The sequence below is a fragment of the Ceratotherium simum genome, chromosome 21, assembly GCF_057802395.1.
Source record: "Ceratotherium simum simum isolate JZ-2026a chromosome 21, ASM5780239v1, whole genome shotgun sequence".
Taxonomy (NCBI): domain Eukaryota; kingdom Metazoa; phylum Chordata; class Mammalia; order Perissodactyla; family Rhinocerotidae; genus Ceratotherium; species Ceratotherium simum.
This window is the reverse complement of record NC_141920.1, coordinates 49101827-49124151: the sequence shown is the minus strand read 5'-3', so window position 1 is coordinate 49124151 and position 22325 is coordinate 49101827. Positions and strand designations below refer to the sequence as shown.

The 22325-nt window shown below is 47.2% G+C and overlaps 1 protein-coding gene across 1 annotated transcript; it reads right to left on the bottom strand.

Annotated features, from left to right (window-relative positions):
- Positions 1–4185: 4185 nt before the first annotated feature.
- On the bottom strand, positions 4186–7677 carry LOC101397300 (putative cystatin-16). Its single transcript, XM_004441936.3, has 3 exons — positions 7476–7677; positions 6194–6304; positions 4186–4382 (listed from the first exon to the last, which is right to left on the bottom strand). The coding sequence occupies exons 1-3, from the start codon at positions 7674–7676 to the stop codon at positions 4308–4310; spliced, it is 387 nt and encodes a 128-aa protein (XP_004441993.1). The 5' UTR covers position 7677; the 3' UTR covers positions 4186–4307.
- Between the last annotated feature and the right edge of the window lie 14648 nt (positions 7678–22325).

The window sequence follows — 22325 nt, the reverse complement described above, 5'->3', positions numbered from 1 at the left end:
GGTGGCGGCTGCTGCTGGGCTGCCCTCCACTGCTCCACGTCTCACGCCGCCCTGCCCCGCAGAGGCTTGGAGCTGCTGACCTGCGCCTCTGACCAGCTCCTCCTCTCCACTCCCTGCCTTGTCCCTCCCATCATCACCAAACGGAAGGCAGAACATGACTCACATTTTCCACCCCCTTGTCACATAAGCCTTGGACCCAGGGACATGCAAGCAACACACGCTGTTCCTTGCACATTTCCAGGGCTGCCTCCTCGTGCCCCAGCCCAACCCTGATGGGGCCTGTCTGGGGGTCTTGAGCCCATTTGCTTGCCCTCGTGGCAGTGCATCCCAAGACTGGCAGAGCCGCAGAAATTCTTAGGAACACTGGTGAGCCCTGAGTCCTGAGCAGTTGAGGTAAAAACCAGGTCTACCTCTGACCTTGGCTGCAACCCACAACCTCAGCAGCATCAGGAGGGTACCAGGGCGAGGGGGGGCGGGCATCATCTACCACCTCTGGCACCTGCTGACCTACTTGTCATGAGGCCTGGCTGTGCTTGGCAGAGGGGAGAGGGGTTTCTAACATCCTGAGGTGGGCAGAGAGAACGTCCAGGACCAAAGGGAAGCTAGTCTGGGGCAAGACTCTGCTGGAATGGAGGTGAATGGCAGCCACGGGCATGAGAAGGTGTCAGGGCAGGGGAAGGGCAGCCCTGCCTAGCCCAGCTGTCATGCATTCTCACGCAGCTCTGTCACTTTGTGCTCCCATGGCCTTTGCCATGTCGCCATGTCAAGTTCTCCTCAGAGGGACCGTGGTACCGATGCGTGCCCTGCCTGGTTCATGAACAAGGCAAGGGGAGCCAGTGGGCCGGGAAAGCCTGACATGTCACCCACGTGCGTGAGGGCACTCTACTCTGCAACAGTTTTCCTGCCTCCAGCCTGGGGAAAACGGACACCTGTACTTTGATGGAGGTCCCAGAAAGAGTACAGAGCCTGGGCCACGGTGGTGGGGAAGGACAGGACTGGGGCTAGCACAGGAAGAGAAGGGAGTGTAGACCGAATAGAGGACACCCTTGTGACCACCTTCGCGGTCACACATCAATGGATGGCAGTGGTGTGGGGTCTAAGGAACACAGTGGACCCCTTCAGGGCGATCACCATGAGGACGCGGCAACCTGCTTCAAAGTGTGTCGCAGCCTAGGTGTTTGCTCCCACCCCAGAGGCTGCAGGCGCCCAGGGCTTGCTGCTCTTCACTGGGCCGGCAGCAGCTGGGCTATGGTGTTCACTGTCATCTTTCCAGATCTGCAGGACCTGTAATGAGGCTCCTTTTTCATTCCTGATGTGGGCTATGACTACCTTCTCCATTTCTAGAACTCTCTTTCCAGGGGTTAGCTATTTTATTAGACTTTCTAAAGGATCAACTGTTGGATTTCTTGATCCTCTATCAACTTCTGTTTCCTCTTTCACTCATTTACACTTTTTTTGTTATAATTTCCTTCCATTCTTGAAAGGAGAGACTTAGATTATGGGTCATCATCCTGTCCCTCCTCAGGCACGTGAGTGTCCAGGCACGTGTGCAGCCCTCGGAGCTGGACGTCAGCCATATCTCATGTGTTTGTTACACCATAAGATTTTAATGATTTACTTTAAAAATATACCCTAATCTGCACTGAGATTGCTTCTCCAGCCCACTTGTTATTTAGAGGTGTGTGGCTGAGTTTTCAAACATTTGTCTCCTTAATTTCTACCTAAACTTCACTGTGGCTGGAGAACCTGTTCTATGTGATATCAGTTCTTTGGAATTCGTTGAGATTTGCCTTATGGATCAGAATATACTCAATTTGGATAAATGTTCTATCAGCTCAAAAGAATGCATGTTGTGCAGTTTTGGTAAATGTTCTATTTAGCTCTTATGAATTTGTCAAATTAACGCTTGTTAAGTGGCACAGAGTGCCTGATGGTGAGTCTGGGTTCAACAATGGACCACAGGAGAAACTGAAATAGAGAAGGTTGTTGCTCACAGGCCCTGGAGGAAGTACATGGCACACCTCCAGGAGCCACACGGGAAAGTCAAGACACAGTGCAGACAGGGAGAGGCAGGACCTGAGGCCCACGCCTTTATGAGTGTCCGTGGGTGGGGTTCCCAGGTTAAGGCCAGATTGGTCAATTCAAACCAAAAAGGCAGAGCAGGCTGTGATAAGCTCCACAACAATGATAAGCTCCCTTTTCTACTGTCACAAAGGGAAGCCCCGGGAGGCTGCTGATCACAGGGCTGCTGGGAAGCCATACAGGAACTTACATTTGCTGTGACTGCCGGCTGCTTTCCAGGGCACATGCTTGTACGAGGGGCCTGTGTCAGTTTCAGGCTGCTGCGGGCCACTTGGCCACACCAGGTGGTTGCTGAGGCAGCAAGACCATGGAGTAGCTTAGCTCAACTCCTGACGGTAACCAAAAATCAAATTTGTTAAATGGACTCCTAACTACTGTGTGTATCTTCTCATTTTTACCTGCAGGGTCTATCAGTTACTGACTCCTGCTCTAAGCTCCCCCAGGGTCAGGGCTTTGACTGCTCTCCCGCAGGCCCTGGGAAGTGTTGTTCCCCTTATCTTGACACCATGAGAAGAGGGGGCACCGTGAGTAGAACTATTGTAACTTTCATAAAAAAGCAAAGCCGTGGCCTTCAGTTCACAAAAGGCTATGTTTCTAATGCCACATTTGTTGAGAGCTGCAACCAGTGACAGACCACTGTCAGAATCTGGCACCTTCATTCATACCCTGGTGCCCAACAGGAGGCTCCCTGGGATCAGCAGTGGAGGATTTCAAATCATCCAGCGTCTGGGTCCTAACGCTGAGAGTCACGGCGCGAATGCAGGGAACATTTGTAAAGACCCCTGGTGCACTTAAGGTACATCTGAGCTCAAACCATGACAAATTGGAAAGAGTAAGACCCCAGGCCTTCCCGATGGAAGTGGGAGTTGAAGTATAGGTGTCCACCTGTGAGCAGCACGGACTAGCACTCAGGGAGGGTCTGGCTGTCCTTGGCTAGCATGGGATCCGTGAACAATGGCTTGACCCCACTGAGCTCAAGTGTTCTCAAGTCAAGGGCAGGAAATAGGCCAGCTTTGCTGACAACACACCTACCCTTGTAAGTTTGTATATGCCCCTATCAAATTGTGGGGAGATGTTAGAAATCCTATTCACAGGTCCGTCAAAGGACCAAAGCTGGCTCAGGCCACCATCTCTGTGCTGGGCCCAAAGGGGTTGCCCACAGCTGTGTAGAGAAATCTATTGCATTAATGCTTACAGCAACATCATGGGAATATATCAGCCAGGAAAGGGGCAGACTTTCAACCAGGGACACTCAAATCAGGTCCCCAGTAACCCAGTGGGGAAGAGGGAAGACCCCTCAGCCCTCCATTCTGAAGTGTTCCCCCAGATGGCATTGCCACTGCCTCTCTCTCCCAGTCATGCCCCTGTACCCTCCACGCCCTCCATCCCTCTGTCCCTCCAGGGCTGCTCCTCACCAGGACCCTACAAGAGAGACTTGCTCATCAGGGTGGGTGTCTGTCTCCACGGTGCCTGTCCCAGGAGGAGTGATCGGTGTTGACAGCCATGGAGGCCAGGCTGGCCCTAATGGGCGAATAAAGACCTCAGGGAGCATGTGGGGACATGGTGACTGGAGCTGCCACATCCTGAGCCATCCCCAGAGACCCTGGAGAAGACAATCTCATCAGTCAGGCAGCTCCTGGTACAGATGCCCCTGATGGGCATCCAAGGAGGGCAGAGCCTCCAACAGCTTCAGTCACCCCCCTCCCACCCCTGTGTCCAAGCATGGCCCAGCTGCAGAAGCACCCCCTCTGTGAGCCAGGCCCCGGAGATGGGAGCAGAGGGGAGGCAGATGGCTGCTGCCTGGCAAAAGTGTCTGCATTCTTTTTGAATGGAATGGATGAGGGGCAGGGAGGGATTGCAGAATGAATGAATGAACAAATGGAAGAGTGAATGAAGGAATGAGTCCACAAACCATCCAGCGGGGCCCTACCAGAACCAGTAGGGGCAGGCTCGCATGAACTGGGGAGATTGGTACTCAGCGCTCTGCACCTGCAGCCCAGGTAAGAGCTATAATGACAAATTCTCCACCACTTGTCACTGGCAGCGACATTCATGGAAAATAAACAATCCAGGAGAGTGCAAAACCGACAGGGACACAGAAAGTGCTCTGAGATGCCTTTATTTCCCTTGCTGCTGCACAGACCTGTGACTGCAGGCCGACTCTCACCCTCTAGCAGAAAAGGAACTTCTGCTGTGAGAAGCCACAGCTCCTGCCCCGTCTATTTCTACACACAGGTGCTGTTCAGGAGGGTGAACTGGGAAAACCAGGGTCGAGCATCCACAATAAAAGTGCAGTCCACCTGAAAAACAGTAATCACAGGACATAAATCAGGACAGTACAATACAGTGAGAGCACTTAGTATGAAGAACTGACCAGAGCTTGAGATGCATTAAAAGCTACAAGAGGAAAGAAAAGCAAAAACAGTCATCTGGGGCAGGGTTGAGAAGCTCAAGTCTCCACCAGGATGATGGGCAGGGGTGACTGGATCTACCCACCTAGGACAGGGGCTCCTGAGAGGGCGCCTAGTGGGGCCATCACCCGACCCTCAGGGTCCTTCCCAGTGTGCAAGATACTGCATGGATAGTCCCCGCACTGTGAGCGCTGAGGGAGCCCGCACACTGCCCAGGAGATGGTCCAGCTGGGCAGCCCCCCACTCAACGACAGCTGCAAACCCACCCAAAGGGAGGCTGCCCCAAGTCTGGGCTTGTGGGGAGACCAATCCCACTGAGGGTGTCTCCCTGACTAAGGCCCATTCCATGTTGCCAGTCCTGTGGACCAGATGTCAGCTCATAGGATGTGACACGAGAACTCGAACTGACAGGGACATGACTTTGCAGCCCAGGAGACTAGAGGGAGAGGTGGGATGTCCAGACAAACTAAACAGTCCTCCCAACCCAAAATGCAGGAGGAAAGGATGAGTGCGGACCACAGGGAAATCATCCTCTGCCTGAGCCCTGAGCTCTCAGGAAGCTTCAAGGCTGGGACCTGGGGGAGGGCACCATCCAGGCAGGAAGGTCATGTGGGTGTCTGCAGGGTATCTCTGGTTGACCAGCTGCGCTGTGAGCACAGGCTCAGCTCACTGCTCTGCTAGAAGCAGCTCTCTCTGCTTAGAATGACCTCCTTCTCCCTCCAGCAGGGAGCCTGGGACCTGGTGGGAGAGTGGCCAGGACCTTCATTTTGCCCCAGGAACATCCCTGATGACTCTCCTAGCCTCCTCCCTTAGGCCTGATGTGAGAATATAAAAAATATATACATTGGTCTCTGCCCCCAGTTCCTGGCACAGAGCTCCTAAAACCCTTGTAAATCCCAAGTAATAAGCACACTAGGAGCATGTCTTGTTCTAATGAGGTGACTCTGGGTGGGTTCCTGGGTGGCTCCTGGATGGGGGCTGGTCACCAGAAAGACTAAGCCAAGATTAGAACTTGGAATTTTCGGCCTCCCCTCTCATCCTCCAGAGAGAGGAGAGGGGCTAGAAATGGAGTTAATAATTGATCATGCCTACATGAGGAAGCCTCCATAAAAATCCCAATAGCGGGGGTTTCAGGGAGCTTCCAGGTGGGTGAACACATCCACACAGCGAGGGTGACACACCCCCAGCTGCATAGGAACAGAAGCCCCTGTGCCTGGTGCCCTCCCAGACCTCGCCCTTTGTATCTCTTCATCTGGTCGTTCATTGGTCTCCTTTATCACAGCCTTTAATAAACTGGTAAACATTATAAATGTTTCCCTGAGTTCTGTGAGCTGCTCTCACAAATTAATCGAACCTGACGTGGGGTCATGGGAACCTCTGTTTTGTAGCCAAATTAGACAGATGTTGTGGGTAACCTGGGGATCCGCTACTTGAGATTGGTATCTGAATGCGGGGGGCGAGTTTTGTGGGACTGACCCCTTAACCTGTGGGATCTGACGCTATCTCCAGGTAGAGAGCTGGTGTCACAGATAATGACTTGGTGGGGGAAAAACCCCACGTATTTGGAGACGCAAAGTGTCCTGTATGAGGAGTAAAGGAGACACACACGAAGACTGTAGGTTTTTCTAAGACACCTTCCTTGATATTATATTTCATTCCCAGAAGATTCGTGATGCTTTGGGTTGATTTTATTCTCAAACCTGTTTCTCCTCTGGGCCTTCTTTGAAGGGGCAGTTGTCAATGTCTTTACTGTGTTTCTTACAAATTGTGCGGCCGATCTCCAAGTCCATTAAAAATATCATTGTCCACCTCTGTCAAGAAGAAATTATAAAACAGCTGCTAAATATTTGCTTTTCATGAATGAGAAACAGGCAGAAAATCAAGTAGAAAAGTGGGCAAAAGACTAGAACATGCGTATAAATAGGATGTACAAATCATGTGCAATTTCTCTATAAGCACATAATCAACAGAAAGGTGTCCCTACATGCACCTAGAGCATGCACTGGAATCTTCCTTTCCACTCTCCTCCCGTGGCCTACACCTGGCGGTCACAGGGACAGTGCCATGAACACACAGGGTGGCACGTTCACAGGATTTCAGCTCCACAGCAGTGAGCCCACACACACTGCAGCAACACCTGACAGCATGCCCAGTCTCTCAGTCGACGCTTGAGCAGCATCAGCCAGACACAGCGCGCACGCAGAACGACGCCTTCTATAGAGAAGAGGATAACGAGTGGGTTGGCCACTGATTAGCCCCCAGACCTGGGCTATCCCTTTCAGGGGAAGCATCTACGTGGGGATACAGGGGGTCCCGGGGGCTGGGAGCACTCGGTCTCTTCGCGTGGGAAACGGCTGCACTCAAGGGCTCCTCTTGCAGACGTTCACTGAGGCGCAGATTTATGAATCAGGTGCTGTTCTGGGTGCTCATTAGGCTTCTATAAGAAGTTATTAAAAGGTGTGATTTCGTTTCCCTAAATAGAAGTTCATAAAAATTTGGGAAGAACTCAAACATGGAGAGAAATCACCATGAGGAGGAACCCACCTCTACTGGACTGACCTGGAATTGTCTAGAAAGCTGATTTCATTTGGGACTCAGGAATTCCTGCAGCTGACACCTGATACCCACTCGTGCCCCAACACACACACACACACACTCACACACGCCCAGCTCCCCTGCAGCTAGGACGGGGGCTCAGGGGCTAGGGCAGCAGCAGTAGCATCAGTGCTCGAGGGTCTCCTGGGACCTCCCCGGGTCCAGGGCTGAGATGCAGCCCAAGGAAGAGGCAGAGGGTCAGGAAACAGGGAAGCCTGAAGGAAGCTGGTGCGCTGTGTGCAGAGAGGGGGTGATCCTCCAGTCTCCTCAGGAGTGTGGTGCAGAGGTGGGACCCCCCACATCAGAGCCCTGCTGACATCACACCTGCCTCAGGGCTGTTCATCCCGGGACCAGAATCCGGGCATGGACAGAATTACTGCCACTTACCTTCTGCTGGGCTCGCCCGACCTCCAGCAACCTGTATGCATTCTCTTCCATATTGTCGTCATTGAACCGAGCCACGGCAAACTCCACAGATGCCACAAAATAATCGTGGTTCTTATTAACATTTACAAATTCCTTTTGAATCGTCCAGACATGAGTGCCCAGCACAGCGAGCCCTAGAAGCAGCAGCACCTTCAGGAGCATGCTGTCCAGCGTCGGCACAGAGGGCTGGCCACGCGCGGGGGAAGGGGGCGGTAGCTGCTGCTGGGACGCCCTCCAAGGCTCCACATCCCACACAGCCCTGCCCCGCGGAAGCCCTCAGCTGCTGACCTCTCGTCTTAGACTGGTGCCTCTGTCCAGCCCCTCCTCTCCATCACCCTGCCTTGTCCCTTCCATTATCACCAAACAGAAGGCAGTACAGGGGGGGTCACATTTTCCACCCTCTTGTCACAAAAATCTTGGACTCAAGGTAATGCATGCAACATGCTCTGTTCCCTGCACATTTCCAGGGCTGCTTGCCTGAGCTTCATCCGGAGGGGTTCCCTCCCGCTGCTGCAGCCCCACTCCTGCAGGGCCTTGCGAACCCCTCGCTTGCCCTCATGACAGTGTAGGCAAGGACTGCCAGAATCACACCAATTCCTGGGAACGCTGGTGAGCCTGTGCCTGGGAAGTGGAGGCCACGGCCGAGCCTGACTGTGACCTTGGCTGGAGCCCACAGCCCCAGCCGGGCCCAGGGGAGTACAAGGTGTGTGGCCAGCAATGCGGCAGCAGGGATGGCTATCCAATTCACCATCGCCCTGACCCTCCTCTGCCAGAAGGTACATCTGGCCTCATCCTCCCAGTCTGACTTGCCTATTATTAGTTTCCCTCACTTTAAAACATGCTCTCTTTTCCACTGTGACTTCATTCTTGACCTGTGGGCTATTATAGCTGTATTGTTTAATTTCTAACCATAGCCAATTTTCTAATTATTTTTTCCCTTATTGACTACCCGCTCAGGTCCACTATGGTCAGAGAACATCTTTTCTATTATTTGTCTTCTTTGAAATTTGTTGAGATTTCTTCTATTGCCCAGAATATGGCCAATATTCTATATGTTCTTGAAAAGAATGTGTATTCCGCATTTTTAGGTGCAGAGTTAGATGTCTACGTATCTCAGTACACCATTTTGTTCAAATCCTCCACGTATTTACTCTTTTTACTATTTTTGTTTTATCAAATTTGGTTTGGTTGGGTTTGGGTCTTATTCTCTGTCAGTTACTGGGAGATGTGTTAAAATCTTTTACTATGATTATGATTGTGAATTTGCCTGTTCCTTTTTTTCTCACAATTCTTGCTTTATGTATTTTGAGACTCTGTCATTAAGTGCTTATACGAATAGAACTGTTACACCTTTTTGGTGGTCAACCATTTTACCATTATGAGTTGTACCTTTCTATCCCAAGGAATGCTTCTTGCTCTAAAGTCCACTTTGTCCAATGTCAGACTAGCTGCATCAGCTTTGTTCTCATGAGACATCTTCATCCATCTTTTTACCTGCAGATGGTAGCTTACTAATTCAGATGGCTTTGAAGCACCAAATAGTGTTTTAAATCAATCTAACAGTCTTTCACTTGAAGTATTTATTCCATTTACAAAGACTCATATTACTGATCACTGATAATTAGTATTACCATAACTGGTATGTCAGTGTTCAAATCCACTGTATTACTATTTGTTTTCTATTCATTTCATTTGTCTCTGTTCCTTCTTTTCTCCTTTCTTGCAATCTTTTGGATTATTCAAGATCTTTTACTATTCCGTTTCTTCCTCTCAATGGCTTTATTTACCATTCCTTTTACTCTTCTTTTAGTGGTAATTCTAGTGATTGTAACGAACATCATTGACTTAATTGAGTCTACAGTAAATTAGTACCATTACCATTTCAAGGATGATGGGAAGACCTTAGAACACTATTACTCCTAACCCCCCTCTGCCTGGGTGTTATTGTTGTCATGTGTTAAATTCTACATATTTGAAAGCCCATAAAACAATATGATTGCTGTTTTATACTTTCATTATTCGTTTGAATTTAGCAACATACTTACCCTTCTGCTGGGCATCATTCCTTCAACACTACCTTGTTTCCACTGGGATCATTTCCCTTCCCCCTAAAGAACTCTCTTAAGGATTTATTTTGGGCTGGATCTTGTTGATACTTCTTTTAGTTTTTTTTAAAAAACTGCCTGCTTACTAAACAGTTCTACTTCCATGGGTGCGCCTGTCCTAGGGGTTCAGCCAAGTCTCCATCCTCTCTCCTCTCAGTGTTCTGCAATCATTCTAACATATGGATTTAAGACTATGAATTTTTCTCTAAAGCCCTGCTTTGGCTGCATCTCAGAAGTTTTGCTACATCATATGTTAATTAGCTTTTAATTCAAAGTATTTTCTTATTTCCTATATGATTTCTTCTTTGATCTTAGATTATTTGGAAATATACTATTAAATTTACAGGCAGCTAGATGTTTTCAAATTAAATTTTTGTTGCAGTCATCTACCATGAACAGAGAACATACTCTGAACCATTTTAATTTTTTGAAATTTATGAGAGTTCTCTCCTTTTTGATTGTTTGAAAATATTTTTATTTTGCCTTCATTTTTGAAGAATATTTTTGCTAGTTATAGAATACTAGGTTGTTAATTATTTTATTTCAGTTCTTTGAAGATTTGAAGCAGAGCTTCTGAAAGTGGTCTGTTTCCAGGTGACTTTTACTCATGGATGTAGCCCTTCATGGTCTCAACTGACATCCTGGGATATTTACCACAGCCCTTCTTCTTGGCAGATGCTGAATGCCAGTGTTTGTCCCCCGAGTTGGAGCAAAGAAAATGCCTTTTCTCCAGTGGTAATGAATGTCACCTCCTCTCACTCCTCCATCACACCACCAGTGCCCTCTCACTCTCTCCTCTATCCCCTCTGGGTCTTGCTCTGAGTCAGGCAGGATGGGGATGAGACAGTTCCACACCAGGTGAGTGTCCATCCCCATACATCTCTCCCAGGGGCAGTGAGTAGTGCCCGCAGCCCAAGTCCTCACCATGGAGACTGAGCTGGGTCCACGTGGGGGAATTTAAGCATCAAGGAGCAGGTAGGGACATGCTGAGTTGAGTTGGGGCCTTCTGAGATCATCTGCAGTCTTGGTGAAGGGTTTCTTTCAATCCAGTGGCCTCCTGTGTAGTGCCCCCGGTGGATATCTACAGATGGACAGAACTACCCTTGGCCACCCTCTCCATCCTCTCAGGCCTGGGTGTTGCCCATCTAGAGGAGACCTGGGTCCTGTGAGCTCAGTGGCCTGAGCCTGAAGCAAAAGTGACATGTTCCTTGCTTCCTGAGAAACTCTTCTGCAATCTTTGAATTTCAGGAGCTTTATGTTGAAAGGAAGAAAATTTGGGTTCCACTTGAAACAGCATTGAATTTTGCGACCTGGCTCTGCCTTAAAGCATTCTTCAGTCTGTCCATGACCTCTGGTCCATGGTCCAGCACTGCCCCTGGAAGAGTCAGCAGGGCCATTTCCCCTCTTCCCTGTGGAGGTCAGGCCCCCAGAGACAGGGCCGTGTGGTTATAACCACTGGAGGCTCATGGACAAAGCAAAGAGCTACCCGGGTGGTCAGGGCCCCTGGGAGTTCTGCTGGAGCCCAGCAGTTACTGCCCCAGGGTGGGGCTTAGGACTGAACAAATACATTCACACCCATGTTCACAGTGGCATTAGTCATAGAAGCCAAAAGGCAGAAGCAATTCGTGTCCATCAACGGACACACGGATAAACAAAATATTATATATACATACAATGGAATACTATTTAGCCTTAAAAAAGGAAAGAGGTGCTGGCCTGGTGGCATAGTGGTTAAGTTCATGCACTCTGCTTCAGCGGCCCAGGGTTCACAGGTTTGGATCCTGGGCACAGACCTACGCACCGCTCGTCAAGCCATGCTGTGGTGGTGTCCCACATATAAAGTAGAGAAAGATGGGCACCGATGTTAGCCCAGGGCCAATCTTTCTCAACAAAAAGAGGAGGATTGGCAACAGATGTTAGCTCAGGGCTAATCCTCCTCACCAAAAAAAATAGGAAGGAAATCCTGTCATGCGCTATAACATGGATTAACCTTGAGGACATTATCTTAAATGAAATAAGCCAGTCACAGAAGGACAAATACTGTATGATTCCACTTATATGAAATATGTAGAAGAGTCAAATCCATACAGGCAGAAAGTAGAACAGTAGTTGCCAGGGGCTCTGGGGAGGGGGGATAAGGTGTTATTGTTTAACGGGTGCAGAGTTTCAGTTTGGGAAGATGAGAAAGTTCTGGAGATGGATGGTGGTGATGGTTGCACAGTAATGTGAATGTACTTAATGCCACTGAACTGCACACTTAAAAATGATTAAAATGGTAAAATGTGTGTTTTGTATATTTTACCACAATAAAAAAAAAATCAGGGGCTCAGGAGAGTTCAGAATCACAAAAGAGAAAAGCATATGGTTTTGAAGGGCAAGTTGCTCCCATCATGCCCGCTGGCACTACCCTCTAGTGCCCGTCTGTCAGCAGGGAGATTGGAAGGGAAGACAGCCCCCTCCCCAAACCCAACCCCAACTTTGATCCGCTCGGTCTCCTCTGGTCTCCCAGCTGGCCAGAGTGTTGCCACCTCTTTCTAAAGCGTTAGTGTTGCCCAAGAGCATAGGGGCTAATGTTGGCCACTCGTGGAGCTGTGTCACGTGTCTCAGAACATCTGATGCCTGCCCAGGGCACCAGTTCTTTGTCATCTTTGAGACTGGTCATCCCCAAGGAACCATTGAAACAACAGAACACAGCAGAGTTACCACCTGTTATCAGAATACTTTATCCTCTTGAGAGCTCTGAAAAGCAGGTCTAGTTAGCAATTTTTTTTTAAATGGTGCAAAGAAAAGGCCTTTTTCCCAATCGTTCAGCCACAAATCAGAATCAGGATCAAGCATCAGTGCCATTATTTCATCATTTGAAAAATGATGGGCATTTTCTTCCCAGCATCTGGCAAAGCCCTTTTGTGGGTGTCTTAGGGAACCTTGCTGGAAGGGAATGTGGGTGCAGGAAAAGAGAAAGATGCCGGCTAACGCTGCTCAAATGCCCAAGGAACCCAGAACAAGACTGAGAGGCCTCTGCTCTCCTGCCTCGTCCCACACCTCTGACCTTGTCCCTGGGATGATAAACCAGTGAATAAACATGCTTGCTACAGAGACGTTCCTATTCCTTATCTCTCAAAGGGTCTCCTTGTTACTATTTCAGAAGTCAGGAGCAACCACGACAGCTGGCAAGGCACCCACTGAAAGAACAGAGCTCCCCTTTCTCGGGGGATGAGGCCTGAGCCAGGGCCTGGAGTGGATGTGGGAGGTGCATTCACTGAGGCTGACAGGCACAGACCAGGAGAGATCTACCGACAGGCTTCTGCACTGGGAGAACACTGACCAGGATGCCATGCTAGTGTGCACATTAGACAAATACAAATTTAGGGAAATTCTACAATATCACGACCCTTCAAAAGTGTCAAGGTCTTGAAAGTCAAGGAAAGACTGAGATACCGTTCCAGATGGAAGAAGATCAAACACAACCTGTGATTCTGCATCCTTTTGTTATGGGGCACTTGGGAGAAGAAAAGTTTCCTTGTCCTGGGGAGGCCCAGCACACATGTCCTGGTGCTCTGTCATTGGCTGAGGCTGGGGGAGGTGTGCACATCTCTTGACACTTGACTGGGTCAGGACCAGGCAGGAGGGATGGCTCTGTGTTCATTCCCTGCGTTCCACAGTTGCATTGAGGTTAGGCAGGAGAACGCATCTGATTGTAGGAATTGCTCACTAACATATTAGGGGTGAAGAAGCATCATGTTGGCAACTTCCTCTCAAATCTTTCAGGGGAAAAGTGTTTCTGTCAGTTTAAGATTCTTTTGAAACAAAACTTATGTTTTAAAACTCCTCAGGACTGGGACACAGCAGTCCCCTCAGCACATGGAGATGGGTGAGAGAAGGGAGGAGATGAGCTCAGGAGGACAGAGCATTGTCCCAGCATGGGGAGACACAAACTGCAGTGATGGGTGTGTCCCAGTGTAATACTGTGACACATCTATCCAGATTCAGCAACAGGAAAATACTTTGTTGCCTCTGAGAAAGAATCGCACGTTATTGCTGTTGAAGGTGTTTTAAATACAGACCAAGACCGTCCCTGTGGAGATGAGAGAGCTGAGATGCTGAGCAGCTTTCTCAAGCTGCAGAGATGGGGCTCCTAATTGCCCTTGCTCCGCGGGCAAGGGCTTAGCCAAAGTACCCTGGGGCCATCAGAAGGGAGACTTACACGGGGCTTCAGGCTGTCCTTTCTCACGCATGTGAAGGCCCCATGGTCTATCGGAACTGTGGCACAGGGCAAGCACATAGCAGGTGCTGTTGGTGCCAGGAAGCACAGTGAGAGAGGCAGGGAAGGAAGCCAGTTCAGGGGGTGCTAATAAGCAGTGACTGCTGAGGGCAACTTGGGCTCCGTTCCATTGGGGACATCTGGGAGACAGTACGGAGCACGTGCCTCAGAAGCTGCCCACCTGAGGGGCAAACAAGCTGGGGTATTGAGTCCCCAGCTCCTGTCTGTCACATGTAGAGGCTGCTCCCGAGTGCATAAATTGCCTGCTGCTTTTGGCCTCTTCCATCTTGGGCAGACGTGCCCTGTAGCCAGAGAAAGCCTCAGGCAAAGCCACAGGGCACGCAGTGGAAGGCCTATGGTCCACCCATGGCATCTGCCATACTCCCCTAAATGGGGAATGTGAGCAGAAGAGGACCAAGTCTGGCCGATTCTGCTGGAAGGCATGTCCAGAGTCCTCTCCTCTCTGTTCCCCTCGGGGTTGGCCCTGTCCTATGGCCAGCAATGCCCTGGATAGCTGCACTGACTCAGCCTCATCTCCTTGCTCCACCCAGTACAAAGGGAGAAATGAGGGATCTTTGAGAAGTGACTGTGGAAGAGGGAGAAGAGCTTCCTTGCTCTGGGAGGCCCAACACACATCTCCTGAGCCTCCATCGTTGGCTGGTGCTGGGGAATGCGTGTTTGTCCCTGTATATATACAGGCAGGGCTGTGATCTGCACTGATCAGCCTGGTTCAATCAGAGACCGTCCCTGGTGGCGGGTAGGCTCAGTCCTTCCTATGCACATGGCTAGAGACAAGGGAAGGAGCAAGTCCCTAAGTCAAGTCACAATTCTGCTTTTTCCTGAAGATATTGAGTGGGAAGAGAAGGGAAGGAGTCTTATACACTCTCTTCAGAGTAGTCAGTATCCAAAGCAAGGAAGACCAGCCTGAAGTCCCAGGATAGAGGCCTTTTAGACATAGAGTGTTTAGTAAAAAAGAGACTTTTTACAAAAGGACAGGGGATGTTCTGGTTCCAGATAAGGCAAGGTAAACACATGACACCCTGACTCTCCCAAAGAATCAACAGTGAAACCTGGACAGACCACATGGAGCAGCACCTGGGCACTCTGGAACATAAATAGCAGCAGACAGACTGGAGAAGAACATAAGAATGTGAAACACCACAGAACGAAGTAGGGTTACCATTCCTTTTCCTCTGGTATCCCCCAGCCTGGACTCAAGAAGCCAGAAACCCAGAAGTGGGCATCAGGGTGCAGAGAAAGAGAGCCCTGGGAGAAGCCCTCTAGTCCTGCTTGAGAAGCAGGAAAGGGGACTCATAAGCACAGAGACAGTGGGAGAAGTTCCTGTTTTTCCTTTTCTGAGTTCTCTCTTGCCCCAGCCTCCAGGAAGTCCCACGGTGGCAGCAGTGACAGCACAGCAGTGGCTGTGGAGCCTACAGACACATAAAATGCTGAGGAAGGGAAGCCTTCCTCTCTGATCAGAGCAGCTGTGAATCCAAGAAAGTAGGGTTAATCCTAGTTGCCTTTTCCCTTTTTCTGTCCTGCTATGTAGCCTCATAGTTGGGTGTAGTTGTGGGCCTGCAGGGGAGGGGAGGTCCAGGAAACCAGAAAGTACTGGAGAGATCATGGGGAGTGAAAAGCTCAGGAAAGCAACCGCTGCCCTGAACCCTGAACTGCATAAGGGTGGATCTAATCCTAAACAGCACACCAAGGACTTGTAGAGAGACCGTCACCTAGCCAGACTGGCCACTGGAAGACACACACTCAACACAGATCCAAACAGCACCGTGGAGGCTTTGACACAGAACTGACATTGAGACCACAATCCATAGAAGGCTGGTCAGAATTTGCAACCTGAACTCACGTGGGTCAAGTGCCTGCTGAAACAAAAATATCAACATTCCCCATAGCACTTAAATAAAATATAGAGTCTCATAACATAACTTTCAAAATGTCCAGGATGCAATCCAAAATTACTCAGCATGTGAAGAACCAAGAAAATGTCAACTCCCGTGGGAAAAAACAATCAAAAGATACTAATGCTGAGATAACTCAGATGTTGAAAATATCTGACAAAGACTTTAAAGCAGCTATTATCAAAATATTTTACGAAGTAAGGGTGAGTACTCTTGAATGGAAAGTCAGGAAATATCAGCAAGAAGTAAAAACTATAAATAAAAACTAAATGGAAATTTTACTGACTTCCTGAAAAATACAAAAATAAAAATAAAAAACTCCTTGGATGAACTCAATAGCAGTTTGAAGACGTCAGAAGAAAGAGTCTGTGAACTTGAAGATAGATCAACAGAAATCATCCATTATGAACAACAAAGAGGAAAAAAAGATTGAGAAGAATGACTAGAGCTTCAGGTGCCTGTGGGACAATATCTAAAGGTCTAACATTCACATCATTGGACTCCCAGAAATAGAAGAGAAAGAATGTAGCACCAAAAAAAAAAAAAAAATGGAAAAGATAATGGCTGAAACTTTCCAAAATTTGTCAGACACAGATTTAAGAACCTTGGTGAATCCCAAAACAGATAAATCCCAAGAAATCCACATCAAGGCACATCATAATCAAACTTCTGAAAACTAAAGATAAAGAAAAAACCTTGAAAGCCACTGGAGAAAATATTATTTGTAGAAGAATAAAGATAATAACAAAAATGATAAGTAAGATCAATCCCCAGCTCCTTCCTTCCACCAAAGTAAGTTCGAGATGGGGTCAACTTTTTAAGTGTAGAAAAATGAGGCAATAAAGAACTAATAAACCCAAAGAACTAAATGAAACTTGTAGCCCTAACACATCTTTTTCCAGAAAGGAAATATCTCTAACCTCAAGCCATGAATATTTTTCTCTAAAACTTTTACAATTTTTACATTTTTATCAACTGTTCCATTTTGAGTTAATTTTTGTGTAACATACGAGGTTGAGTTTGAGATTCATTTCTACTGCATAAGGAAGGTCAATTGTTCCAACACCATTTGTCGAAAAGACTGTTCTTTCTACATTGAATTGCCTTTATACCAATGTCATAAATCAGTAGGCTATCAACAGTTCTATTTCTTGACTATTCTGTCCATGTACCTAGATTTAAATGACTGCAAATTTCTCACCAAAAATCATAGAAGCTAGAAGGAAGTAGAACAAGATTTTGAATGCTGAAAGATAAGAACTGCCAAACCAGAATCCTATATGCAGAGAAAATATATTTTAGAAATAATGGTGATATAAAGATGCTATCAGATGAAGAAAAGTTAAGATATTTCATTGCCAGTAGACCTGCTATAAAAAAGGGGCTAAAGGAAATTTGTCAACAGACAGCAAATGATCCCAAAAGTTAACTTGGAGCACAAGGAATACAGGAAAACACCATAATGTAAATATTTGGGTAAATATAATAAACAGTTATTCTCTTCTTGAGTTCTTTAAAATATATGACAGTTGAAAGCAAAACTTAAACATTTTTATGGAATTTTTGGTGTATATAATATAATAGGTAAGGCAACTCTAACATAAAAGGAGGAGGATAAAGGGATCATATATTGTGGTAGGATTTCTACATTCCACCTAATGTAGTGAATAGTGATGCTAAGTTGTCTTTTAAAGGTTTTAAATGTATATTCCAATCTCTAGAGCAACCAACGAAAAACCATACAAAAAAGATATAGGCAAAAGCACAATAGATAAATTGAAATAAAATACCAAAAAGAAAAGTTCAAATAGCCCAAAAGAAGGCAGAAAAGCAAAATGAGAGAATGAAAACAGAGGAAACAAACAAAAACAAATAATAAAACAGTAGGCTAAATCCAAACATACCAATAATTACATTAACTGTAAGTAATCTAAATTCAAAGAGATTGTCAAAATGAATAAATATACGACCCAGCTATATGTTCTCCCTATTCGCATACAATATGATTGTTAATGGCCTGAGGTTTAGACAAAACACCAAAAGCATGATCCTTTCTGTAAAAAATGATAAATTGAACATCATCAAAAGTTACATTTCAACATATACCATGTTGTAGTGTCTGAACTGTTATTTTTTTAGCATACGAGTGTCTGGTTTTATCAGCCTCATTTGTTGAATAATCATTTTTTCCCCACTAACTTGAAATCCCACCTCAATCAAATGCTAGATTCCCAGAGTATCTGGCTCTCTCCCTGGCCCCAGGTCTGTTCCACCCTGTGGCTGTGCTGGTCAGGGTGCCAGGCTGTGTAACTCCCACTGCGATCTATTACGCAGCCTCCCTGTCCCTGACCCTGGACTCCTGGCAGTGACACCCAGGCAGCTGTGCAGCCAGTGGCCCTGCCAATCTCCACAACTGGTAGTAGCTCTTGGAAATTTCACTCTCACTTCTGCTCTTCAGAAATTTACTGGCTCTTCTTTCATGTTTATTTTTCTACACGGATTTTGAAATTGGTTTGCCTACTTCCTAAAACATCCTGTTAATATTTTTCATTGAGATTACATTAAACATATCAATTTGGAGAAAATTGAATATTTATAATATTGAGCGTTATATACTTAGTTCTTTTTTTATATCTCTCAGGAGCCTTTAAAATATTTCTTCACATATATTTTTCTTATTTCTTTTTATTTCCTAAGTAGTTTTACTTTTCTGTCATTGCAAATAGGATATTCCATTGTATTTTCTAACTAGTTGTTGAAGATGTGGCTTTTGTGTAGACTCAGCCATTGTGCTGATTTCTCTTACTGAATTGTTTTTAACCATGAGCCAAGTTCCCTTAAAGGAAAAAAAGAGACATTAATCTCCAGAGACAACTCTAGACCTTATCAGACGAGTGACACTATCAGAGAATCTACATAACAAACCCTACTGACTAGTTCTTATCTATCACTAGTCTCCCCATATATTTACCTTCTCACAGTTTGCCCCCCAGAAGCTCAAAGTCCCGAATCTTTGTCTTGTCACTTCTCTACAAATTTATCATTGTTTTGTTAAGATGCTATCAAAGCCAAAGTTCTAACCATCCCTTTGAGTTACTCATCACTGGGTGCTCCCATGTGTATGTGTGATGCACACTTTAATAAATTTCCATTTGTTTTTCTCTTGTTATTCTGTCTTTTGTCAGTCTAACTTGCAGGGCCTATGCTAAGATGGGTAGAGGAAATTTTTTTTTCCTCCCCTCCAATACCGTAATGTACTTAAACATTCCCATCTTGGCACATATTTAGGCTGCCCAGTGTGTTTTCCTATTTTAAAAAATAAGTGAACATGCTTATTGAAATACCTGCTCTCTTAGTTTTTGTTTCCCTGAGGACAGGACTTGAGTGCACATGGATTATTTTGGAGGTAGTCCCACCAAGCATGGGGAGGGGATCGAGGAGTGAGACAGGACAGGAAGGCAGGCAGTACAAGTGTGTTAATGAGCAGGTGACCACAGTGGTCACCTGGGGCTCAGTCCTGCTGGGGACCATGGAAAACTGCAGAACACATAACTCTGAATCAGCCGCCAAGAGGCATGAGGGAGCAGGAGTATTTATACACCCACTCCCCAGATGCTCCAGGGGCATCGACTCCCTGGCACTGATGGCCGTCCTGCACAAAAGGGCAGAGTAAGCCCTAATGAGGCACTGGGGAAGCTTGGCTATATTGAGAGAGGGGGCTGGACTTCTGTTAGTGTGGGCATTGGGGGGGGCTCAGATCTTCCAATAGGGAGCTACCATGTGCCTCCTAAGCTGTGAAGCAAAACTTTTTTTATGTTCATTCTCTGATAAGTATAAATGCATTTGAGGTGCTTACAATGGGTTTGGGAGACCAGCAGGTTTTGTGGAAAGGGCATTCCCATACACTGTTGGCAGAAGTGTGAACCAGGGAAGTAGCAGAAGTGATGCTGTCAACACAGCTGTCTCTTGAGTTTGTCCCTCCTTTGCTAGGCCGCAGGGACCTCTGGAGATGTGGGAGCAAGCTGCAGTCATGGCAAAGCTGACTGCGTGTGCAGAGAGAGGCCAGAGTGGCCGCTGCACGAGCAGGTAGGACATTACAAGAGTCCAAACAGAAGCAATAAAGAACAGGCTGGGAGGTAGCCAGGCATGGGAATGCAGTCTGGAGGGACAGGATTTCATTCTTTCATTCATTAATTCATTCATGTGTTCATGCATTCATTCATTCAATATATTTTTGAGCAATGACTCTATACCAGGCCCTGGGGATATAGCCGTGAATAAAACAAAGTCCTGCTCTGTGGCACTTCCATGCTAGGGATCTTTGAGAGGTATTCTGAAGAATGACCCAGTGGGACCTGATGACTGACTGGGCAGCACAAAGGATGCACAAGAGGAGAGAAGCAAGGCTTAACCCTTGTGAATGTGTGTGTGTGTGTGTGCATGTGAGTGTGAACACTGCCAGCCACTCACACGTCAAGAACTGCACTAGGTGTCAAGGATGGTGATAATAATGATGACCATAACAACAGCCATAATCATAATAGCTGACACCGTTATAGGCTCTTTGCCTGAATTACCTCATTTAATTACCAGAACAACTACATAGATGGGAACTATTTTATACCCACTTTCCAGACGAGAAGACTGAGGCACATCAAATGACTCTAACTTGCCCACAGTCACCCAAGTGGTAAATGATGAAGCCAGATGTGCATTCAAACAATTTGGCTTTGCTGTCCTGAGGGGCTTAAAGTCAGGTGCCAGATGTAGACAGGAAAAGCAAGAAGGGAGGACAGCCTTGCATGCTTTGATGGAAGGATGCCCAAAGAAGTGGCATCCATAGCAGCCTGGGCAGAGGGGAGGGCCAAGCAGTCAAAGAAACTTCCTGGAGGAGATGACACTTGAGCAGAGTCCAGGAAGATGAGTAGATGTTAACAAAGTGAAGAAAAGGTAAGCATATTCACCAGAGGGTTTGCCCCGGGACTGAGCTAAGGCAGGTACGTGGGAGACCTGGGCAGGAGGCTGCATGCTTTAGGGAAGGTGGACAAGGGGAATCTCTGCCTGACAGTCAGCCTCTCCTCTGTGGCTCAGCCATTCCAGCCTGCCCCCAGACCCACAAAATGAGACCTAGCCAAATCAAAGTCCCAAAGGGTACTGGAGCCTCCAAGGGTTTAGGACCATCCCTTCTGAGAAGAGTCCGGATAAATGTGACTTCTCACTCCCACCATAATGCAGGGATATGCTCATGCTCCCAGAAGACTGGCACCCTGGGCAGCCACTTGGCTGATTCCCCATGTCCATCTGCTCTGAATCCAGTGAGCTGTTCTGTTGGCTGGAGAGGCCATGTTTATGGGACATGAGGATGAATCAACTGGTGAGGAGATGTATCCACCTGAACTACAGGGAACCATGAAGAGGCGTTAGCAGGGCAGGAACATTCATGGATTGCAGCCAGAGAACTTAGAAAATCTCTGGAGTTGCAGAGTGCGTGAGGAGTTTTAGAAACCGCCAGTCAAACTTCCTCAGCGTGTCCATCAATCTGAGATAACAGTTTGGTGATCAGATAACATCTTCCAGCAGAGCAAGTCCAAGCCCGTGGCCACAAGCACATTAGGCAAATCCATGTAAACTTGAGGCTAAGTGTTCTGTCCAAGGTTGATCAGGAAGCCTTTCTGACAACTGTCAATTACCATCCCTTCTGCTTTCAATCTCAGCATCTAAACCAACTGTCAGTGGGATGTGGAAAGCCTGCTGCCAGGAAGAACAGATTTTTTTATAAGATAAATATGCTAGAGGGTACACCCACAGATGCATGTCTCTTAGCAATAAACCCAATGGTCCATGTCACCCATGAAGGATCCATGCAGGAGGTGAAACAGAAACAATGAATGAGGACTGGGTGGACCTTGGTGACTGACTTTGGGGCTTCCAAGAGACAGAATGGGAACCCTGGAGTGGCAGCCTAGGGGAGTGAAGACAATGAGCTGATGCTTGGTTTGAGGAGTTTCAGTTCACAATGGGATTTTCAAAGAAATTTGCAGAAACCGGGTAGAAATATAGGATCAGACCTCAAAATAGGGATGTGGAATAAAGGCAAATATATGGAAGGACCTCCATGGAAGCATTGAACATAGCCAAATTCTTAGTAGCTTTGAGTGTAGAAAAGGGGTTCTTAATTCAGGGCCCATGCCAGGGGGTGTGATTTAGGGATCTATAACCCCCTAAAGTTATATGCAACATTTTATATAAATGTTACCGAACACTAAAATGGGATTTTTGATTGAGACAGACTTCAAAGAGACGTGCCAGAAAAGAATGCAAAATTTCTCGTAGTAGGTGAAGACACATAAATAACTTACCAGTGTGAGAAAATGAAATGGTCAGGAGTTGGAGAGCAGAGGGGAAGCTTTAAGTGAGGTGGTCTTGTGTCTGACCCTCGCCAAAACTGTGAGCAGCGACCAACTCACTGCTCCCCGGCCAGGCCACCAAAAGAGACCGCTGAGGTGGGAGCGACGCCAAGAGCATTCCACCC